Below are 17355 nucleotides of genomic sequence, written 5' to 3'. Positions count from 1 at the left end.
TTATGTTATAATACATGGATTAGTAATACTGCATGACAGTGTGACCGTTAGAAATAATCCACTAGTTCCTATTAGACAATTGGAACAGTATTCATTAGTCAAATAATATGGGTAGAATATTTTCAAATTATATTTCATTTTCCAAAAGGAGGTATTTATAATACAATGATGTAACCCTAGGGTTAAATAAGGAAACAAGATAAAATCCTAATTACACAACATCTGTATAAAATGAAAGAAATAGAGTCATAATAAACTAGGAAATAAATCTCCCAATTAAGCTAGAATCTCGCTAACATCATTTACCTCATCGTCATTAATGCATGTATACATTTAACCTCCTTGTCATTAAATGTGAACAAGTTTATGAAATTTACTCACGTAGTTTCTTTCATCACGCGATATGAACTTGTGTTATGTAAGTTTTCTCTTAAATTTAGGTGTGCATGTCAACTGAAGTAAATGCGTCTGAGTGGACTAAACCGCTTTAAGATCATCATAAGCGTTTTTAACTGTGTTTGGTATAAAAAGTTAAAAACACTTATGACATGTTTACTAATTCGTAATCGGAATTCAAATAAGGAGTTTGATTCCAATTATAGATTACTCGTGTGTTTACTTCACATTAATGAATGAAATGCAAGTGAGGCCCACACAAATCCATGGAGAACTAATTCATGGGTGGGAAGTAGTATCTAATTCATGGAGAACTAACCCATCAAAATCCATCTTTTTAAACCATTATATCCTCACACTACTTTAAAAATTCAAATTTGCCAATTTACTTTACTAAAATGCTAATCAAATTAGTTTCAATTCCAATTCATAGTAATTTAATAAACAAATTATAAGAAATCTGTACCACTCATACATTGAAATTTCAGATTCTAACTCTTCTCATCAATTTTATTCATGTTCACTTGATTATGAATTAGTAAACATTTCAGCAATTGTAATTTGTGAAAAAAAGTTATAAACAAGTGTTTTTATTTTACACAAGCCCAAAACGACGCGTAAAAGGAATGAGGGATATTTTTTTCCAAGTGGGAATAATAACCACCTACTCCACCTCATCGCGAATTCACGTCGTGCTTTCGTCACACTCCGTGTCCGTACACCCTCAATCAAACCGTCTCTCCATTCTCCACACACACCGCAACACAAGAGTCATCAAAAACTTGACCCCATTCACATTCACATATATATTGCATAGCCCCCAAAACTTTCCTTTCCCTACCTTATTGACTCTTCTAAGCCCTCTATTGCATAGCCCCCAAAATGCTCGACGAAATTACTGCCTGAAACTAGAAAGTGTGCTGCGCGCTCTCGTCTCTGTGCGATAGAGTCAACAATGGAGGACGAAGCTATGCAGACGGCACCAGAGCCTCCGAACAAGAGCCCTAACTCGGAGCTCTCTCCCCATCCTGCCAAAATCAGGGAAGAAGGCGAGCTGTCTTCCGACGATGACGACGTATTTTTCCATCTTCCCAAACCCTAGCTCGTTTGCAATAGTTTTATATCGATTTGTTCCAATTCCTTGTTGAATCTGGGAGTTTCCAACTCATTTTGATGATATGCATACATAGATATGTATCTATATGCGTATAGTATTGTTTGGTTTCTGCAAGTGTTGTGAATCAATTTCTGATGATAGATTGGTTTTTAGAGAATGAAGTTCCCCTTGACTTAGGTTAACCTGCTGTATTAGATTGAGTAAGGGTGTTAGTTTTATATGAACTTCCTGTGAGTTCATTTCTTTGGGAGTTAAAATTGAGGTGAAATTTGAGATTGGAGCAGATTATGCTACGATATCCAGTGTCTGAGTGGAGGTTTGATTGTTATAATGCATTAAGCGCTGTTGGGGTGTTTGTGGTAAAAGAGAATAAGGTTTTTATCACTTCTCAGATTATCTGCGTGCTAATCTTCTTCAATTGCCTATTAATGTATTTGACTTTTTGTTTCCATTAATCAATTGTTTCATAGTTCTGCTGTCTAAGTTACTCCCCTATTCGGTATGCCTTATTTACATGTGCGTAGTGATTTATATGTAGTTAAATATGTGATATGTTCAATAATCAGTGTTTCTTCAAATCTGAGTTTGTTTGTAGCATTTAGGTATGCCTTAGATATCACCCGCTTTGTTTTTATTTTATTTTTTAATAGCAAAATGTTTGTTATTGTATGTGATTTTTCAAGGGTTATTATTGTTTAATGCCCCCCCTCCAAAGTATATTGCAAAAATATTGTGGAAGGTGTTAAATCGGCACTCTCTATCCCACAGGAAAATACCATTTGCTCCGTTCCACATTCCACTGCTAGCAGTGTACCTACTTCAGGGGCCATGTTGGTTCCACCAATGAACAAGTTCACCCAAGGTACTCAAGAGGGTAAGTCTTGCTTGGCAAGCTAATGAAAGATCATGCGTCCTTTCTTCTTTTTTATTTTCATTTAAACATCCTTTGAAGTTGGGAAGTTTCATATAGAGCACCAATTTCAACTCCCAAGTTGTGCCAAATTGGCATTGACAGAGGCTGATTTTTCTTCATACCCTGCTTTAAACATTTTAAAATTACTTGTAGTCATGCGGGCTAAAAGAAAACACACTGTAAACGATACATGGATGCTATGAATTATTGCACTTGATGGCAACTCCCACACAGACTTCATGGTGCCTCATGTTTTTGGTACCAGAGCTGGACACTTAATTTTTGGGCATCTTGCCCCTTTAAATAACGTGGTTAAATACCAGACCACCATATTACACCTAATATTTCCTGGTACATCTGCATCTCTCATGGTGCTCTGATAGCTTTGCATAGTTTATGTTTATTTATTTTCTTTATGATGTGTGGTGAAGTGAGTCATGCATTTATGTTGATCTAACAGGTAAGGCTCTATGCGGAAATGTTCTTGCAAGCTCTGCTGATATTCGGTCCCAAACATCCGTACAACCTACTTCCCAGAAAATCAATGATAAAAACCGAATACCATTAAAATCTGCCACACCGGGATGGCGTGCCCCTCTGGGCGCCAACGATGATCTTGTGATACGCTTCTCAGATGATGACAGCGATTCTGGAGAAAAAGAGCACAGGATAGAAAAGGCCAGGGAAACGAAAATTCATGTGACTGGAGTGGTAGCCAATGGAAAACCACCTACTTCATCATTTGCCAGATCAAACATTTTACGACAGACAGCCAGGAATGTGGATAAAGTAATGCCCAAAAAAATGTCTATGAATCGTACTTTTATCTCATCGATGACCAGAATCCGTGGAGTTGATTCTAGGGATTCTGGACCTTCATCAGTTAATCAAGGATCTCGAGTTAGAAATTTTAATTCCATGAACAAAAATGTAGTGAGCCGAGAGCGTGGATATGATCAAGGTGTGGGCTTGAACAATAGTAAACTTCAGGACTTGCGGCAGCAGATTGCACTCCGGGAAAGCGAACTAAAGCTTAAGTCTGCCCAGAGAACTAAGGAATCAATTACACATGAAGCTAGTAAATCCAGTGCGAGATATTCTGATGTAATAGAGGGAGAACCGAAAGAGCCAGACAAGAAACGTATGAAAGTTGGTGGCTCTTTTTCCACCCAGCTAAGTGCACTTGGCCCACAAGATACACCTGTTGCAAAATCTACTTTATCATCTAAACTCCCAGCAGTGGAAAACAATAATCCACCAGAAATAGTTAAGATCGATCATGGCCAGAAAGGAATTCCAATAGGTCCAACAGAGTCGAGCATTGAAAAATCGAAAAGTCAAAATGATAAACATGTTGCTGGTATATTGGAAAAAATTCCTAGTGGAGTGAAATATGGTGAATATCTTACTTCCTTTATCTGAAACTTACCCTAGTTAGTACTGTTAGATGCCTCACCAATCAGGGTGGTTTTGTTCTGCAGGTGCTGGCATCGATACTAAATGCATCCAGTCCAGTGGGAGGAGTAAGATGGTTGATCTTTATGATACACTAAACCAGGGGACATCACAAGAAATTATGACTTGCAATAATTTGCCAAAGAACTTAGTAAGTGAATATTTTAGTAACGACAATACTACAGCTGATTAGCTTAATACGATATTGTAGATTGAACTATACCATTTCCTCTCCACCTGCCCTAATATTATTTTCATAATTGAAGATTTCCTTTTATTGATCAAACTTGTGCGGCCATCTTTGGCTGTTTGCGCTTAATATCTCATAAAGAGGTTCGTGAAATTTTAAAATAGTATGAAACTGGTGTGTAAGGTGTTTCCATAACAGTTATTTCTGGCTTGCAGAAAACACTGAACTTTACATGAAGAGATGATACCTCATGTAATTGGGATCTGCACTTTCACGCAGTTTATATTGCTTAACCTTAATCCATCCTTACTTCGTTTGAAAAACAACATCAATTTGCTTGAGGGTTGGATATGACACTTGATTACCGATGTACACTTTATTGAGAAGTTTTTTCGGTGCTTATGTTTTCATTTTCAAAAGTTTCCCATTGTGTTTATTAGTACATTTTAACTTTACAGAACACTGTGGAGTTGAATCAAACAAATGGGGATGGTGGCCATCTAGAACCAGGTTCCTTCTTGAAAAAATCAACATCAGGAAAGAATCGACTGAGGAGTGCTGACCATCAGGAAGTCATAGCCAGTGACAAGAAACTTGATCCCTCTTACAATATATGTCAGGTGTGTTTTCTGGTCTCTAAGTGGGAAAAGTTAGAGGCTTCTGGTGTGTCTGTGATGTAGAACCGGTAGAGGACTAACAGAAGAAAAACTAGGAGGAGAGAAATAGAGGAGGGAAGAATAGACAATGAACAGAGAGAAATCTGAGGCTTTTAAGTCATCAATGAATTTTAATCTTTAATGTAAAAATGATGGCCTATTTACAGGGGCAATAAAACCAGATAAATTGTGAAGTGATCAAAGAAAAACACTAAAGCCATAACAAAGTGATAAATTCTAAGATTAGACATGATAATGGATGAACACTAGTATCCGCTACATCAGTCTGGTTGTATATTTTTGCTTTATTTTTTTTGTGTTATTTATTAATTATATTAATGTTCATTCTTTCTAATTTTTTAGGCATCTCTAAACAATGCAAGCCTGTGGAATTGTTTTGGTAATGCAAATGTCACAGCAAATGGTGACATACATTCCTTGGTTGAAATGGAGGAAAACCTGGACAAGGATCTGGAGGAAGCACAAGAGCATAGGAGAAGGTGTGAAATTGAAGAAAAAAATGCTCTAAAAGCTTATCGTAAAGCACAGAGGGAACTGCTTCAGGCCAATGTTAGGTGTACTGATCTATATCGTCAAAGAGAACTATATTCTGCCAACTTGCGGTCTTTTATTATGGACAATTCCAGTTTGATATGGTCCTCAAGGCAGAATGAACAAGCTGGAATTGGGTTGGATCTCGCTAATAACGTGTCTGAAAATGTGGATCTAATACCTACCTCTGGCCATCAGATGCATCCTGAGGATGATGGTTGTAACCCAGCGGCTTGTGATTCAAACATCCAATGTGTTAACAATGCTCGTATTCACGCATCATACAAGCATTTAAGCGAACAAAACATGGGGACAGAACCATGCAGTGAACCAGATTCTAGCACATCAGAGCCAGTGCCTCTTCTGGGAAATAATGGTGCAGATGGAATTTGCTCTCCATCCAATGAACTAAATAATTCAGCAGATGAAGATGAAGATGAAGCGAGATTTTCATTTGAAAATGAATCAGTCCAACCTAACGTTCTATGTCATAAAAACACAGATTTTGGAAACAAGCAAAAGGAAATAGATAAGGAATCAAATAGAAAAATGTCTATTGATAGCCCCCAGGATCCTGTGCTTCTTGAAAGAATGTTGAGGTCTAAACTATTTGCAACCCTAGGGACAAAAACCTTGTCAAAGAATAGTAGTTCATGTAATAACACGGAGGTTCTAGTGGAACGTGGGGCTGAAAATGATGTCAGAAGTGAAAAACCCCAAGAAATTAAAGGGAGCTTTCCCTTCTCTGAAGGGGAAAGGAATCATGAAGGTAACTTCCTGTTTGAGCTGAGCTTTTGTATCAAAGGCAGAAAAAAGTCCATTTATTTAACTGTTGGTGTTATTCTCAATGGACGTAATTTTTAATGCCAGTTAAGTAGGTTATCTTAGTTTAACACTATATGGCCAATGCGTGTGTCTTTATTTTCTTAAACTTGGTAAATAACGTGTCATGTCTGTCTTAATTGTGTCATGCCAAGGCTGGGCTGGCACTTGTGCTGTTCTCGTGCCAGTCTGCCAGCCCGGCCCATTTTACGTATCTACTTTGTTTGTGTGAGTTTTGAGTTACTTGCAACTTAACGGGATCAGTACCATCCATGGCTTTCAAGACTATCTGTTATTGTTACCTTAGTTCAGAACTCATGCATGATTGTCATCAAGTGCAACAACGGGAATCCATTTGGCACAGATTCAGCAGAGTATTCGAAGATTTCGACTTGATCATCTATTGCTGCACATATCACTTTATTTTATGTATATTTCTATTTATTTTTCTTTTCTGTTTTTACCTTCCAGGCACTGATGGGCAAGAAAAAAGTTCCTCTGAGGCTCCTCTTGAGATCCAAAGAGAGCACTCCGTCGAAAATATTTTTGTGAACTCCCACTCGAATTCATATTCTGAGGATAGGCTTTACTTGAGTGGTAATATCTTGAGGAGTACTTTTGGGTATATGAAAGTCATTTGCCCAAAAGATTTGATAAAACATCAAGCTATAAGTCAACAGAGTCCTTCTTGTATCAATTCTGAAAAAGTCCAGTTTAGCAATGTTATGGTTGAACCACTGAAAGAGACTCTGGTGAAATTAGCTAGAAGAGAAGTTGGCACTTATAGCACTAGTCCTGCTGTTGATCCCTTTTGGCCACTCTGCATGTATGAGCTTCGAGGAAAATGCAACAATGATGAGTGCCCTTGGCAACATGTTAAAGACTACTCTAACACAAATATGCATCAACATCAGCATGACAATTCTGGTAGTGCTGGTATGGTCAACCCCTTGACAAATTTTGAACCTGTTTTTTGTATCGTGCATTCTTGAAATAATGTTTCAATAGATTGTCAGGTTGGATTAACATTGCATAAAAAAAAGTGTGATGATTCAACGAAAGTCCCCTGGTATAACAATGCTATGACTTCACCAACTTATCTCGTTGGCTTAGGGATTATGAAAGCTGAGCTGCATTCATATGAACCTGTTCTAGCGCGGAGAAATGGTCAATGGTGGAAGAAGTGTTTCAGCCTTTTCTTAGTGTTGTCAAATTTGTTTCGGAAAGATGTTCCTGAAGATGTCCCATTCTTGCATGGAAATGACGGTCACATGGAGTTCCCTGTGAGTTGGAACAGACAGTCATCATATTTTCAGAGTAGTAACAGCGGAGTGGTTTGTTTATTCATTTTGCTCTATTTTTTACTTCATTTATATGCCAAGTGTTGCATACTACTTCCGTTTATTTACTTGGTGTGTTGCATCCTCTAGTGCTGTGAATTCTTTGAACTTCTTGTGCTGTGAATGATATGCCTTGTTTAGGAACTTATTTGTATCACAATCTCAATTCTCCTATTCACCATACTCTTGGACTGTTATATTTTGTGTTGTTTTTTTATTTAGTTCGAAATCTTTCCTGTGATGAATTGTTGCTCTAAAATAATTTATTAAATACTTGAGGCAAGGGACTTAGCTCCATCTATTTTTATAAGATGAGAGCTTGTGAGAATTCCCTGTAAATGTCTCCTCTCAAGACCCACAACCACCCCTGCTCCCTCTATTCTTTTTTATCTTGTTTTGGCATATTGATGATTGATGTGTGATGCGATCTTTATGATTTATGCTTGAATGCCTGTACTTTTTAGTGTTCTTTGTTTGTTATTGCTGATTAATAACAACCTTCTTATGTGATTGGTCCATTACATTGTTTGTGCTAACTTTCCTTCTCAAATTTGATTACTTAGAGTCAACTCACACAAGCTTTGGCTGACAATGATCAATATCTGGAAATGGCTCTTTTAATTTTCAGCCAGGAGGCTAATGAACTTGAGGGTCTGAGGAAGGTAACTCCTGTGGTGTATGACTACAGCAATATAATTGTGTTCAGAGACTTCAGTTATTGTCATCTTATGTTTTTGAGTTTTGCAGGCTCTCCCTGTGCTGTCACGAGCTCTTGAGGCTGATCCAACATCCATTATTCTCTGGATTTTTTATCTGCTTATTTACTATAGCAATATGAAGTCAGTAGGGAAGGATGACATGTTCTCTTGTGCGGTATGCTGTTACATGATTCTTACTCTTATGATCTTATTTTATATGGAGCATGAATACCAGGGGCAGTCTCCACATGTGTGGGTGGATACACCCTTATAGGCTTTCCAGCCATGCAAACCCTATTAAAGTATTGAGAACAGGAAAACACCAGATATGCTTTGCTTCATAAATTTTTTTTCTGGTTACTCCTGTTAAAAGTTGTTTTTGATGGTTGGTTTCCACACACATGTTAGATTCTCATTGTTCTATAGCAATATGAAGTCACTAGGGTCCTGAGTACAACTTTTAGTAGTTTTTTTTTTTTTGGGTGGGAAGATGATTGGTGTGGTTGTTATCAATGTCTTGTGTCACAGTGGTTACCCTTTATTGATTCCTAAGCCTTAAACCATAGTAATCCGCAAGTCATTGACACGGTGATGGCCATAAAACATTTAAAAAAATATATATTTCTGACGAGTAGTATCTTTCATGTACCTAGATGAGTGGTTCTACTATGCAAGATGCCCAAAACAAAAAACTGGTATATACTTGTTCCCAGATAGCCAGTACAATATCCTTTCTCTGAATTGTTTTTCCTTTAACTCTTTTTGTGCATTAATTCATGCTATTTTCAAACAATAACTCATTTGATGCCTCCATGAGCATCAATTTTCCAGCTTTTCTCTATTTCCATTTTCATTTTTATGTACTCATTTCTTTGCTTTTGTGTTAGTATGTAAAGCATAACTCTTTTCTTTGTAAGCATGTTTTTGCATTTCGATTAGAGATTAGAAATTGAAACTTTTGCCTGGAAACACTTTTCCTCTTGTTCTTCAGGTCAAATACAATGATCGATCTTATGAACTTTGGCTCATGTGCATCAACAGTCGGATGCAGCTTGATGACCGATTGGTAACGTATGATGTCGCTCTCTCAGCACTGTGCCGTCATGCTACTGCTTCCGACATAGATGGAACGTATGCTAGTGCATGCACCTTAGACCTATGTTTGCAAATGATGGACTGTCTATGCATGTCTGGTAACATTGAGAAGGCCATTCAGAAAATTTTTCGACTCTTCCCCACTGCCACAAATTTTGATGAGCCTAACTCTCTGTCGCTCTCTGATATACTCACATGCCTAACTTTTTATGACAAATGTATATTAGGGGTTTGTTGTGTTTACTTGGTTATTTACAGGAAACTTCCTGATGCTGTAGTGCGACAGTTTGAATGTCAAAAAGAACTCTTTGAAATTGAATGGCCTTCCATTCAATTAATGGATAATGAGAAGCAAAGGGCTACCAAGCTGATGGAAACAGTAGTAGATTCTGTAGATTCATACATGAAAATTGAATCACTTGAAAAAAGTGAGTTTAATATCAGAGTGGCACATTTTTTTGCTCTCAACCACTTAAGGTGCATGGCAGCTCTTGGCAGCTTAGAAAGATGTGGCCACCTCTTGGATAAATATCTTACTTTGTACCCATCCTGCGTAGAACTTGTTTTAATATCAGTGCGGACACATAAACATGATCTTGGGGATTCACATTTTGAGAGATTTGAAGAAGCCCTTAGTAACTGGCCAAAAGAAGTCCCTGGAGTCCAGTGTATTTGGAATCAATATGTTGAGTATGCCCTTCAGAATGGAAGATATGATTTTGGTAAAGAAGTTATGGACCGCTGGTTTCGTTCTGTTTGGAAGGTTCACTATCTTCAAATTGGTACGTTGGATGAAATGAATTGTGATAACTCCGATAGATCCCAAGGATTGGCTTCAAATTCAATTCAGCAGACACTCAGTTCCAATCCGAAGCAGATGGACATAATGTTTGGATATCTTAATCTCTCTCTGCATAACCTCTTACAGAATGACCACAGTGAAGCGCGCTTAGCCCTTGACAGAGCATTGAATGCTGCTGTTCCTGAATATTTTAAGCATTGCGTAAGAGAACATGCGCTGTTTATGCTCACTGATGAATCACTGTTAAAGGAGAATGGTTCTATCAGTGGCATACAGAAGATTTTGGAGCAATATTTAGGTGATGCTCCGGCTTTCACTACCTCTGAGCCATTATCTAGAAAATTCGTTAACAACATCAAGAAGCCAAGAATCCGGCAGCTGGTTAGTAATGTATTCAGTCCATTATCATCTGATTTTTCTGTGGTAAATTCAGTTCTTGAAGTGTGGTATGGACCATCTCTTTTACCAGAAAAGTTCAGTGAGCAAAAAAATCTGGTGGATTTTGTTGAAGCCATCTTGGACATAACTCCATCCAACTATCAGCTAGCTATTTCTGTATGCAAGATGTTAAGCAGTGGCAGCAATGCCGGTGATGTTACATCTCTCAGTGCTTTGTTTTGGGCTAGCTCGAACTTGGTCAGTGCAATCTTTCATGCTGTCCCAATTCCACCAGAGTACGTATGGGTTGAAGCTGCAGAGGTTTTGGGAAATATTGCCAGTGTTGAGGCTATTTCTGAGAGGTTTTACAAGAGAGCTTTATCTGTATATCCATTTTCCGTGAAGTTGTGGAAGTCCTATTCGATCCTTTCTATGATGACTACAGGAAATACGAACGCTGTTGTGGAAGCAGCAAAAGAAAAGGGCATAGAACTTGGTTAAGTTTCTTTCTTACATGTGGGTTTAGCTGTCTGGTTGGATCAGCATTTGGTAAAAGCTTTCTTGGCCAGTTTTGATTACAAGTAGTATGTGGAGTACTCGGTTTGTAGATGATATGGTGCTAGTTTTGACGTCTGTGGCAAGTTGATTTTCCCATTTTTGCTAACAGGGAAGTGGTTGTGAGAGGTTAATGTGGAATTAGGAAGTACAGAAGCTTGTACAGGATAGCAATACAATCAAACAGGTTATAGCTTTCACCCACTTTAAAGTGATACAGGCATGAGATTCAGTGACATTTTGGATTTAGTGGTTTACTTAACTCCTTAGGTTTAAGTAGTTGTCTTTTCCAGATTCTTAGTATTGTCTTACTTCATACAATCTGTGGATTAATTGTAACTACCAAATATTATTGTACTTGAAGTAGAGAAATGAAATGAATATGAGTTTAGTTTTCTTTTTAGTTTACCTGTATGATCATCATGCAGATCATCTTGTTTACTATTGTTAGCAGTTTAACAATTTTTTTGAGCCTTTTTTTTTGGGATTAAAACTCCACAAGAGTTGGATGGATGCTGTTGGATGCATGAGTTGAGATGAGATACTTCACCAAATTATGCACAACAATGCACAAACAGAAATCTTCTGGGAAAAAGAAAAAAACTAAAAAACTAAACTAGAACTCTAATGACATTTCTCACCTTCAATTTAAGCATACGAGTTCGATTGTGGTTTTGATTAGTTGGCCGAGGCAATGAGTTTGTCCCTTCCCTTGCAATCGAGGCAATGAGTTTGTCCCTTCCCTTGCAATCGAGTTCGATTTAATTAGGAGCGTTTTCTTTTTAGTTGGTCCAGAACAAAAAAGATATCAGAGACGACATGTCGTTTATGTCTTTAAAGTCGACCACGTCTTTTCTCTTCGAAAGAATTTTGCTTAAACCCTCAAAACCCTCATCAGTGCCACCTTTAGCCAGTCGCTAGGGCACAACTCTCTCTCTGGCGAGTTGCATCGATTTGTGAAAAATGAATAACCTGAAGTTGTATTCGGAGGTCTCGTTGAATCTCCAGTTACAGTCGAAAGAGGAGCTTATACTCTTCTCCGCCTTCGATATCGAGCAGAATCGCTTGTTCTTCGCTTCTTCCTCCAATAACATTTACGCCACTCACCTTTCTTCTATCCAGGTTACCTCCTACGCCTACGCCTACGCCTATGCATATAATATTTCTATATATATATATAATATATATCCATATATGTATGTATACATGCTTGTTTAATTTCCTTATTCTATTGGTAACCCTAATTTGGTGATGAATGTGGTATAGCATGAAAGAGCATGGAGCAGAACCTCAATATGTGCACAAGTTCATCAAATTGAATTGGAGCCTGAGGACTTCATCACTTCCTTTGGTTACCTAATGGAGAAAGAAGCGCTCTTGGTGGGTACAAGTAATGGGCTTCTGCTTCTGCATTCTGTGGATGATAATGACACCCAAATCGTCGGTGGAGTGGATGGCGGCGTCAAGTGCATTGCGCCTAGTCCAGATGGAGACCTTCTTGCCATAACTACTGGTTCTGGGCAGATACTGGTAATGACTCAGGATTGGGATTTGTTGTACGAGACCGCACTTGAGGATCTTCCGGAAGATGTCAACCACGTATGTAAGGACCTCTTTCCATTATTCATGGATTTTCAGAATTTCGGTTTTGCTTTAACACATAGTGTTTGCTCTTTGCTGTGGAAATAGCAATGTGTGGTTCAAGATAGTATTAGGAAACAGTGTTTAGGACTCACTTTTCATTTTGTATTTGGCCTACATGACCTCCTTAATTGGAAGCATTGTGCGGTTTCTTTTGGTGTCCACTTATTATATAACACATATGGCGGTTGTAATTGCCTCATTTTTCTATGACATGAGTTTGGTTAATTTGGAAAATTTAGTGACTCTACTATGGTTTCAGGTGAAACACAATTTGAAAGCTCCATTTCCTGGCGAGGTGATGGGAAATACTTTGTCACACTAAGTGAGGTGCTGGATTCGACATCCTTGCATAAGAGGCTTAAAATTTGGGAGCGACATTCGGGTGCATTACATGCTGTTTCAGAATCAAAGTCAATGGGATCAGTTGTCGACTGGATGCCCAGTGGAGCAAAAATTGCAGCCGTGTATGATAGGAAATCAGAAAATGAGTGTCCCTCAATAGTTTTCTTTGAGAGGAACGGGTTAGAAAGGAGCTTGTTTAGCATTAATGAGGAAACAAATGCAACCATAGAATTTCTCAAGTGGAATTGCAGTTCAGATCTTCTTGCTGCCATTGTCAGATGTGACAATTATGACTGTGTCAAGGTATGGTATTTCAGTAACAACCACTGGTACTTAAAATCTGAAGTTAGATACCCAAGACAGGATGGAGTGAGGTTTGTTTGGAATCCAACAAAGCCATTGCAGTTATTGTGTTGGACTCTCGGAGGCCAGATTACATCGTATGACTTCATATGGAATTCAGCTGTGATGGATGACTCAACCGCACTAGTAATTGATGACTCCAAGATACTTGTAACCCCCCTTTCTTTGTACCTAATGCCACCTCCCATGTACATTTTCAGCCTTAAATTCCCAAGTGCTGTACGGGACTTGGCTTACCATTCCAAGAATTCTAAGAACTGTTTGGCTGCTTCTCTGTCAGATGGTTGTTTATGTGTCGTAGAGCTTCCGGCCACTGATTCTTGGGAAGAACTAGAAGGCAAAGAATTTTCCGTTGAAGCATCTGTTTCTGAATCACCATTTGGTTCTTTATTGCATCTGATATGGTTGGACCCACATAAAATTCTTGCTGTTTCGCACTATGGATTCAGTCATAGTAAATACGTATCTCAAACTTCATCAAGTGAGGATGGCGCCGGTTTTTATTTGCAGGAAATTGAGCTTATATGCTCCGAGGATCATGTCCCAGGATCAGTGACATGCTCAGGCTGGCATGCCAAAGTTTCCAGCCAAAACTCTCTAGAAGAGATGATTATTGCAATTGCTCCTAATCCTGCTCGGAAAGGTTCAGCATTTGTTCAATTTGATGGTGGAAAGGTTTCCGAGTATGTTCCAAAGTTGGGCATCACCAGAGGGGTTCCAAAACACAATTGGAGTTTCTCATCAACTTGCCCTTCTATGAGTGTGGTTCTAGTTGGAAACAGTGGGTCATTGGAACCTTTACTTTTTGGACTTGAGGACAGTTGTAGGTTGCACGTTAGTGGGAAGATAATATGCAACAACTGCAGCAGTTTCTCATTCTACTCAAATTTGGATGACCAAGTGACCACGCATTTAATTTTGGCAACTAAGCAGGATTGTCTTTTTATTGCTGACATAACAGATATATTGCACAGAGAGCTGGAAATAAAATTTGAGAACCCCATACAAGCTGGTAGCAAGAAACGAGAAGATAATAGAAACTTCATAACCATATGGGAAAGAGGTGCTAAAATTATTGGTGTCCTGCATGGAGATGAAGCTGCTGTTATATTGCAAACAACTCGGGGAAATATAGAATGCATTTATCCAAGAAAATTGGTCCTGGCCTCTATTTGCAATGCATTGGTCCAGAGGCGTTTTAGAGATGCACTTCTCATGGTGAGGCGGCATAGAATAGATTTCAATGTCATTGTTGACTATTGTGGTTTGCAAGTGTTTCTCCAATCAGCTTCAGAATTTGTCAAGCAGGTTAATAATTTGAACTACATAACTGAGTTTGTTTGTGCCATAAAGAATGAAAACATTATAGAGACACTATATAAAAGTTTTATCTCTCTACCTTTCCCAAAAGAAGCTAAAGATGTGCAATCTCAAGACTCCAAGGGTTTTGATTCTAATAACAAGATATCTTCTGTGCTTCTGGCCATAAGGAGGGCTCTTGAGGAACAATTACCACAAGTTCCTGCAAGGGAGCTTTGCATTTTAACCACTCTAGCTCGAAATGAACCCCCTGCACTTGATGAAGCTTTGGAGAGAATAAAAGATATCCGTGAAATGGAATTGTCAGGTTCCAATGACCAGAAAAGAATGTCTTACCCCTCTGCCGAAGAGGCTTTGAAGCATCTTCTATGGTTATCTGATTCTGAATCTGTTTATGAGGCTGCTTTAGGCCTTTATGATTTGAACCTTGCAGCTATGGTGGCATTGAACTCTCAGCGGGACCCTAAAGAATTTCTTCCTTTTCTCCAAGAATTGGAATGCATGCCGGTTACTTTAATGCGCTATAACATTGACCTAAAGCTGCACAGGTTTGAGAAAGCTCTCAAGCACATTGTTTCTGCAGGAGACACTTGTTATGCAGATTCTATGAACCTGATGAAGAAAAATCCTCGACTTTTCCCCTTGGGACTTCAACTGATTGCTGATCCTGCCAAGAAGAGGCAAGTCCTCGAGGCCTGGGGAGATCATCTTAGTGATGAAAAATGCTTTGAGGATGCTGCTGCAACTTATTTGTGCTGTTCCAGTTTGGAGAAGGCTTTGAAGTCATACCGTGCTTGTGGTAATTGGAGTAAGGTGCTAACAGTTGCTGGGATTCTAAAACTGGGTGAAGATGAGATAATGCAACTCGCTCATGAGCTTTGTGAAGAACTTCAAGCTCTTGGTAAACCAAGTGAAGCAGCCAAAATTGCGCTGGACTATTGTGGTGATGTTAACAACGGGATGAATTTGTTGATTAGTGCAAGGGACTGGGAGGAGGCCTTGAGAATCGCTTTAATGCACAATAGACAGGATTTGATCTCTGATGTGAAGAATGCATCCTTGGAATGTGCAAGCTTGCTTGTCGGTGAATATGAGGAAGGTGTGGAGAAAGTAGGGAAGTACTTGGCTCGCTACTTAGCTTTGCGACAAAGAAGGTTACTTCTTGCTGCAAAACTCCAGTCAGAGGAACGGTCAATGAACGATCTTGATGATGATACTGCTTCAGAGGCTAGCAGTAATTTCAGTGGAATGAGTGCTTACACCACTGGGTATGTATTTGACATTTTTATTGTCATATAGGGCTCTATGGTTTGTTGTGCAATTTTTTTTAATTTATAATAGTTGTGCGTAGCTAATGGTCTCCATCAAAGAGTCGTAGTATGTTGATCATCACTTCTGTGCATATTTGTGTGCTTGATGGTCTTTGGCCTTGCAGGCAGTTATATGTTTCTTTGGATAACCTATTTTCTTTTTCTTAATCTTATGAACAGGACCAGGGACAGCTCTGTCACTTCCACCAGATCAAGTGCAGCAAGCAAGGCAAGAGATGCCAGGCGTCAGAGAAAAAGAGGAAAAATCCGTGCTGGCAGGTACTTTTGTTGTTGTACAGGATTAAAAGTTCCTTTTTTTGTTTTGCAACTGTTCCTTCCTGGTCACTAACTACTTGACATTTTAGTCCTGGCGAGGAATTGGCTCTGGCAGACCACTTGAAGGGCATGTCTCTAACCACTGGAGCGATGTACGAGCTAAAATCTTTATTACATTCGCTTGTGATGCTTGGCGAGGTTGAAACTGCGAGGAAGCTGCAAAAGGCTGGGGAAAACTTGCAACTGTCTCACATGGCAGCAGTCAGACTAACTGAAGATACAATATCCAGTGATAGCATAGATGAGCATACACAGACTTTGGATCACTACGCACAAATTATTAGAAGTGAAGTGCAGAACTCCGAGGCGTTCTTTTGGCGGTGTAATGTATTTGTTTCCCCTTAACAAGCGAGTTCGGTAACTCTCTATTTACAAAAATCTTTCGAGACGCAGCTTGGACATGCTCGTTATGCGGATGAAATGTGCATGCGAGCATGTGAAAAAGGACCATTCTTTGAAGGTAGGCACTTCTGACATTTCTTAGAAGTGAAGTGCAGAAGAACTCCGAGGTGTTCTTTTGGCGGTGTAACGTATTTGTTTCCCCTTAACAAGCGAGTTCCAGATTGATACACATAGAGAACTGTCATCTGCTTGCTGTGTGTAGTTTTGCACGTGCTGGACTCTGGTTGCTGAAGAAGGGTATAGGAGGAGGAAGAAATAAAGAGAAGACAATTCCATCAAAGCAGCGACTGATTCAACTCTTTTTTTTCCCTTTTTATGTATTGAATCTTGTATCAGCTACTTGATTATCTTTTACTCACTGTAATAAACTAATACCATTACAATTTAGGTTTTGTGACTTTATAAAATTATATTTCTTGTGAGGAATTCATGAGTTTTTGTATTGCCTTCCAATCGTGAAGATATGTATATATATATATGCTTGGAAAGTGATTGGAAAAGTAAACATGTTACTAACTGAATGTAATATTCACGATTGTTTTATAAAATTTTTTTTAAAAAAAAATGCAATTACGAATTTTTATGGGTTTTCTGTTTAGAGTGTTGCGCAAGAAGTACAAATATATTCTCATAAAACATGAAAAAAATAAAAAATAAAAAACAAACAAA

General features: G+C 38.6%; 2 protein-coding genes across 5 annotated transcripts; both read left to right on the top strand.

Annotated features, from left to right (window-relative positions):
* On the top strand, positions 1193-11372 carry LOC18786849. 4 transcript variants are annotated; one of them, XM_020557675.1, is made up of 11 exons: positions 1193-1471; positions 2282-2387; positions 2887-3822; positions 3908-4032; positions 4530-4691; positions 5091-6048; positions 6573-7037; positions 7215-7435; positions 8005-8103; positions 8189-8314; positions 9131-11372. In XM_020557675.1, the coding sequence occupies exons 1-11, from the start codon at positions 1352-1354 to the stop codon at positions 10913-10915; spliced, it is 5103 nt and encodes a 1700-aa protein (XP_020413264.1). In that variant the 5' UTR covers positions 1193-1351; the 3' UTR covers positions 10916-11372. The 4 variants fall into 4 exon arrangements, with proteins under 4 accessions (XP_020413264.1, XP_020413263.1, XP_020413262.1 ...); XM_020557674.1 differs by having other exon boundaries at positions 7110-7384; XM_020557673.1 differs by having other exon boundaries at positions 7110-7435.
* Positions 11638-17238, top strand: LOC18787549 (elongator complex protein 1). The gene is made up of 5 exons (XM_007220240.2): positions 11638-12091; positions 12236-12572; positions 12873-15906; positions 16129-16227; positions 16314-17238. Exons 1-5 carry the CDS (start codon positions 11933-11935, stop codon positions 16627-16629), a joined length of 3945 nt encoding a protein of 1314 aa, XP_007220302.1. The 5' UTR covers positions 11638-11932; the 3' UTR covers positions 16630-17238.

This window comes from Prunus persica, chromosome G2 (genome assembly GCF_000346465.2).
Source record: "Prunus persica cultivar Lovell chromosome G2, Prunus_persica_NCBIv2, whole genome shotgun sequence".
Lineage (NCBI taxonomy): Eukaryota > Viridiplantae > Streptophyta > Magnoliopsida > Rosales > Rosaceae > Prunus > Prunus persica.
The sequence above is the reverse complement of the archived record's forward strand: the minus strand, read 5'-3'. Positions and strand labels throughout refer to the sequence as shown.

What these genes read in the sequence shown, in the direction of transcription:
- LOC18786849 (XM_020557673.1), top strand. Translation starts at nt 1,352, where the DNA reads ATGGAGGACGAAGCTATGCAGACGGCACCAGAGCCTCCGAACAAGAGC. An exon ending in ATAATTTGCCAAAGAACTTA is followed by an intron (nt 4,033 to 4,529) that starts GTAAGTGAATAT and finishes TTAACTTTACAG; the next exon opens with AACACTGTGGAGTTGAATCA. An exon ending in AACTTGAGGGTCTGAGGAAG is followed by an intron (nt 8,104 to 8,188) that starts GTAACTCCTGTG and finishes TGAGTTTTGCAG; the next exon opens with GCTCTCCCTGTGCTGTCACG.
- LOC18787549 (XM_007220240.2), top strand. Translation starts at nt 11,933, where the DNA reads ATGAATAACCTGAAGTTGTATTCGGAGGTCTCGTTGAATCTCCAGTTA. An exon ending in CTCACCTTTCTTCTATCCAG is followed by an intron (nt 12,092 to 12,235) that starts GTTACCTCCTAC and finishes AATGTGGTATAG; the next exon opens with CATGAAAGAGCATGGAGCAG. An exon ending in GGAAAAATCCGTGCTGGCAG is followed by an intron (nt 16,228 to 16,313) that starts GTACTTTTGTTG and finishes TTGACATTTTAG; the next exon opens with TCCTGGCGAGGAATTGGCTC.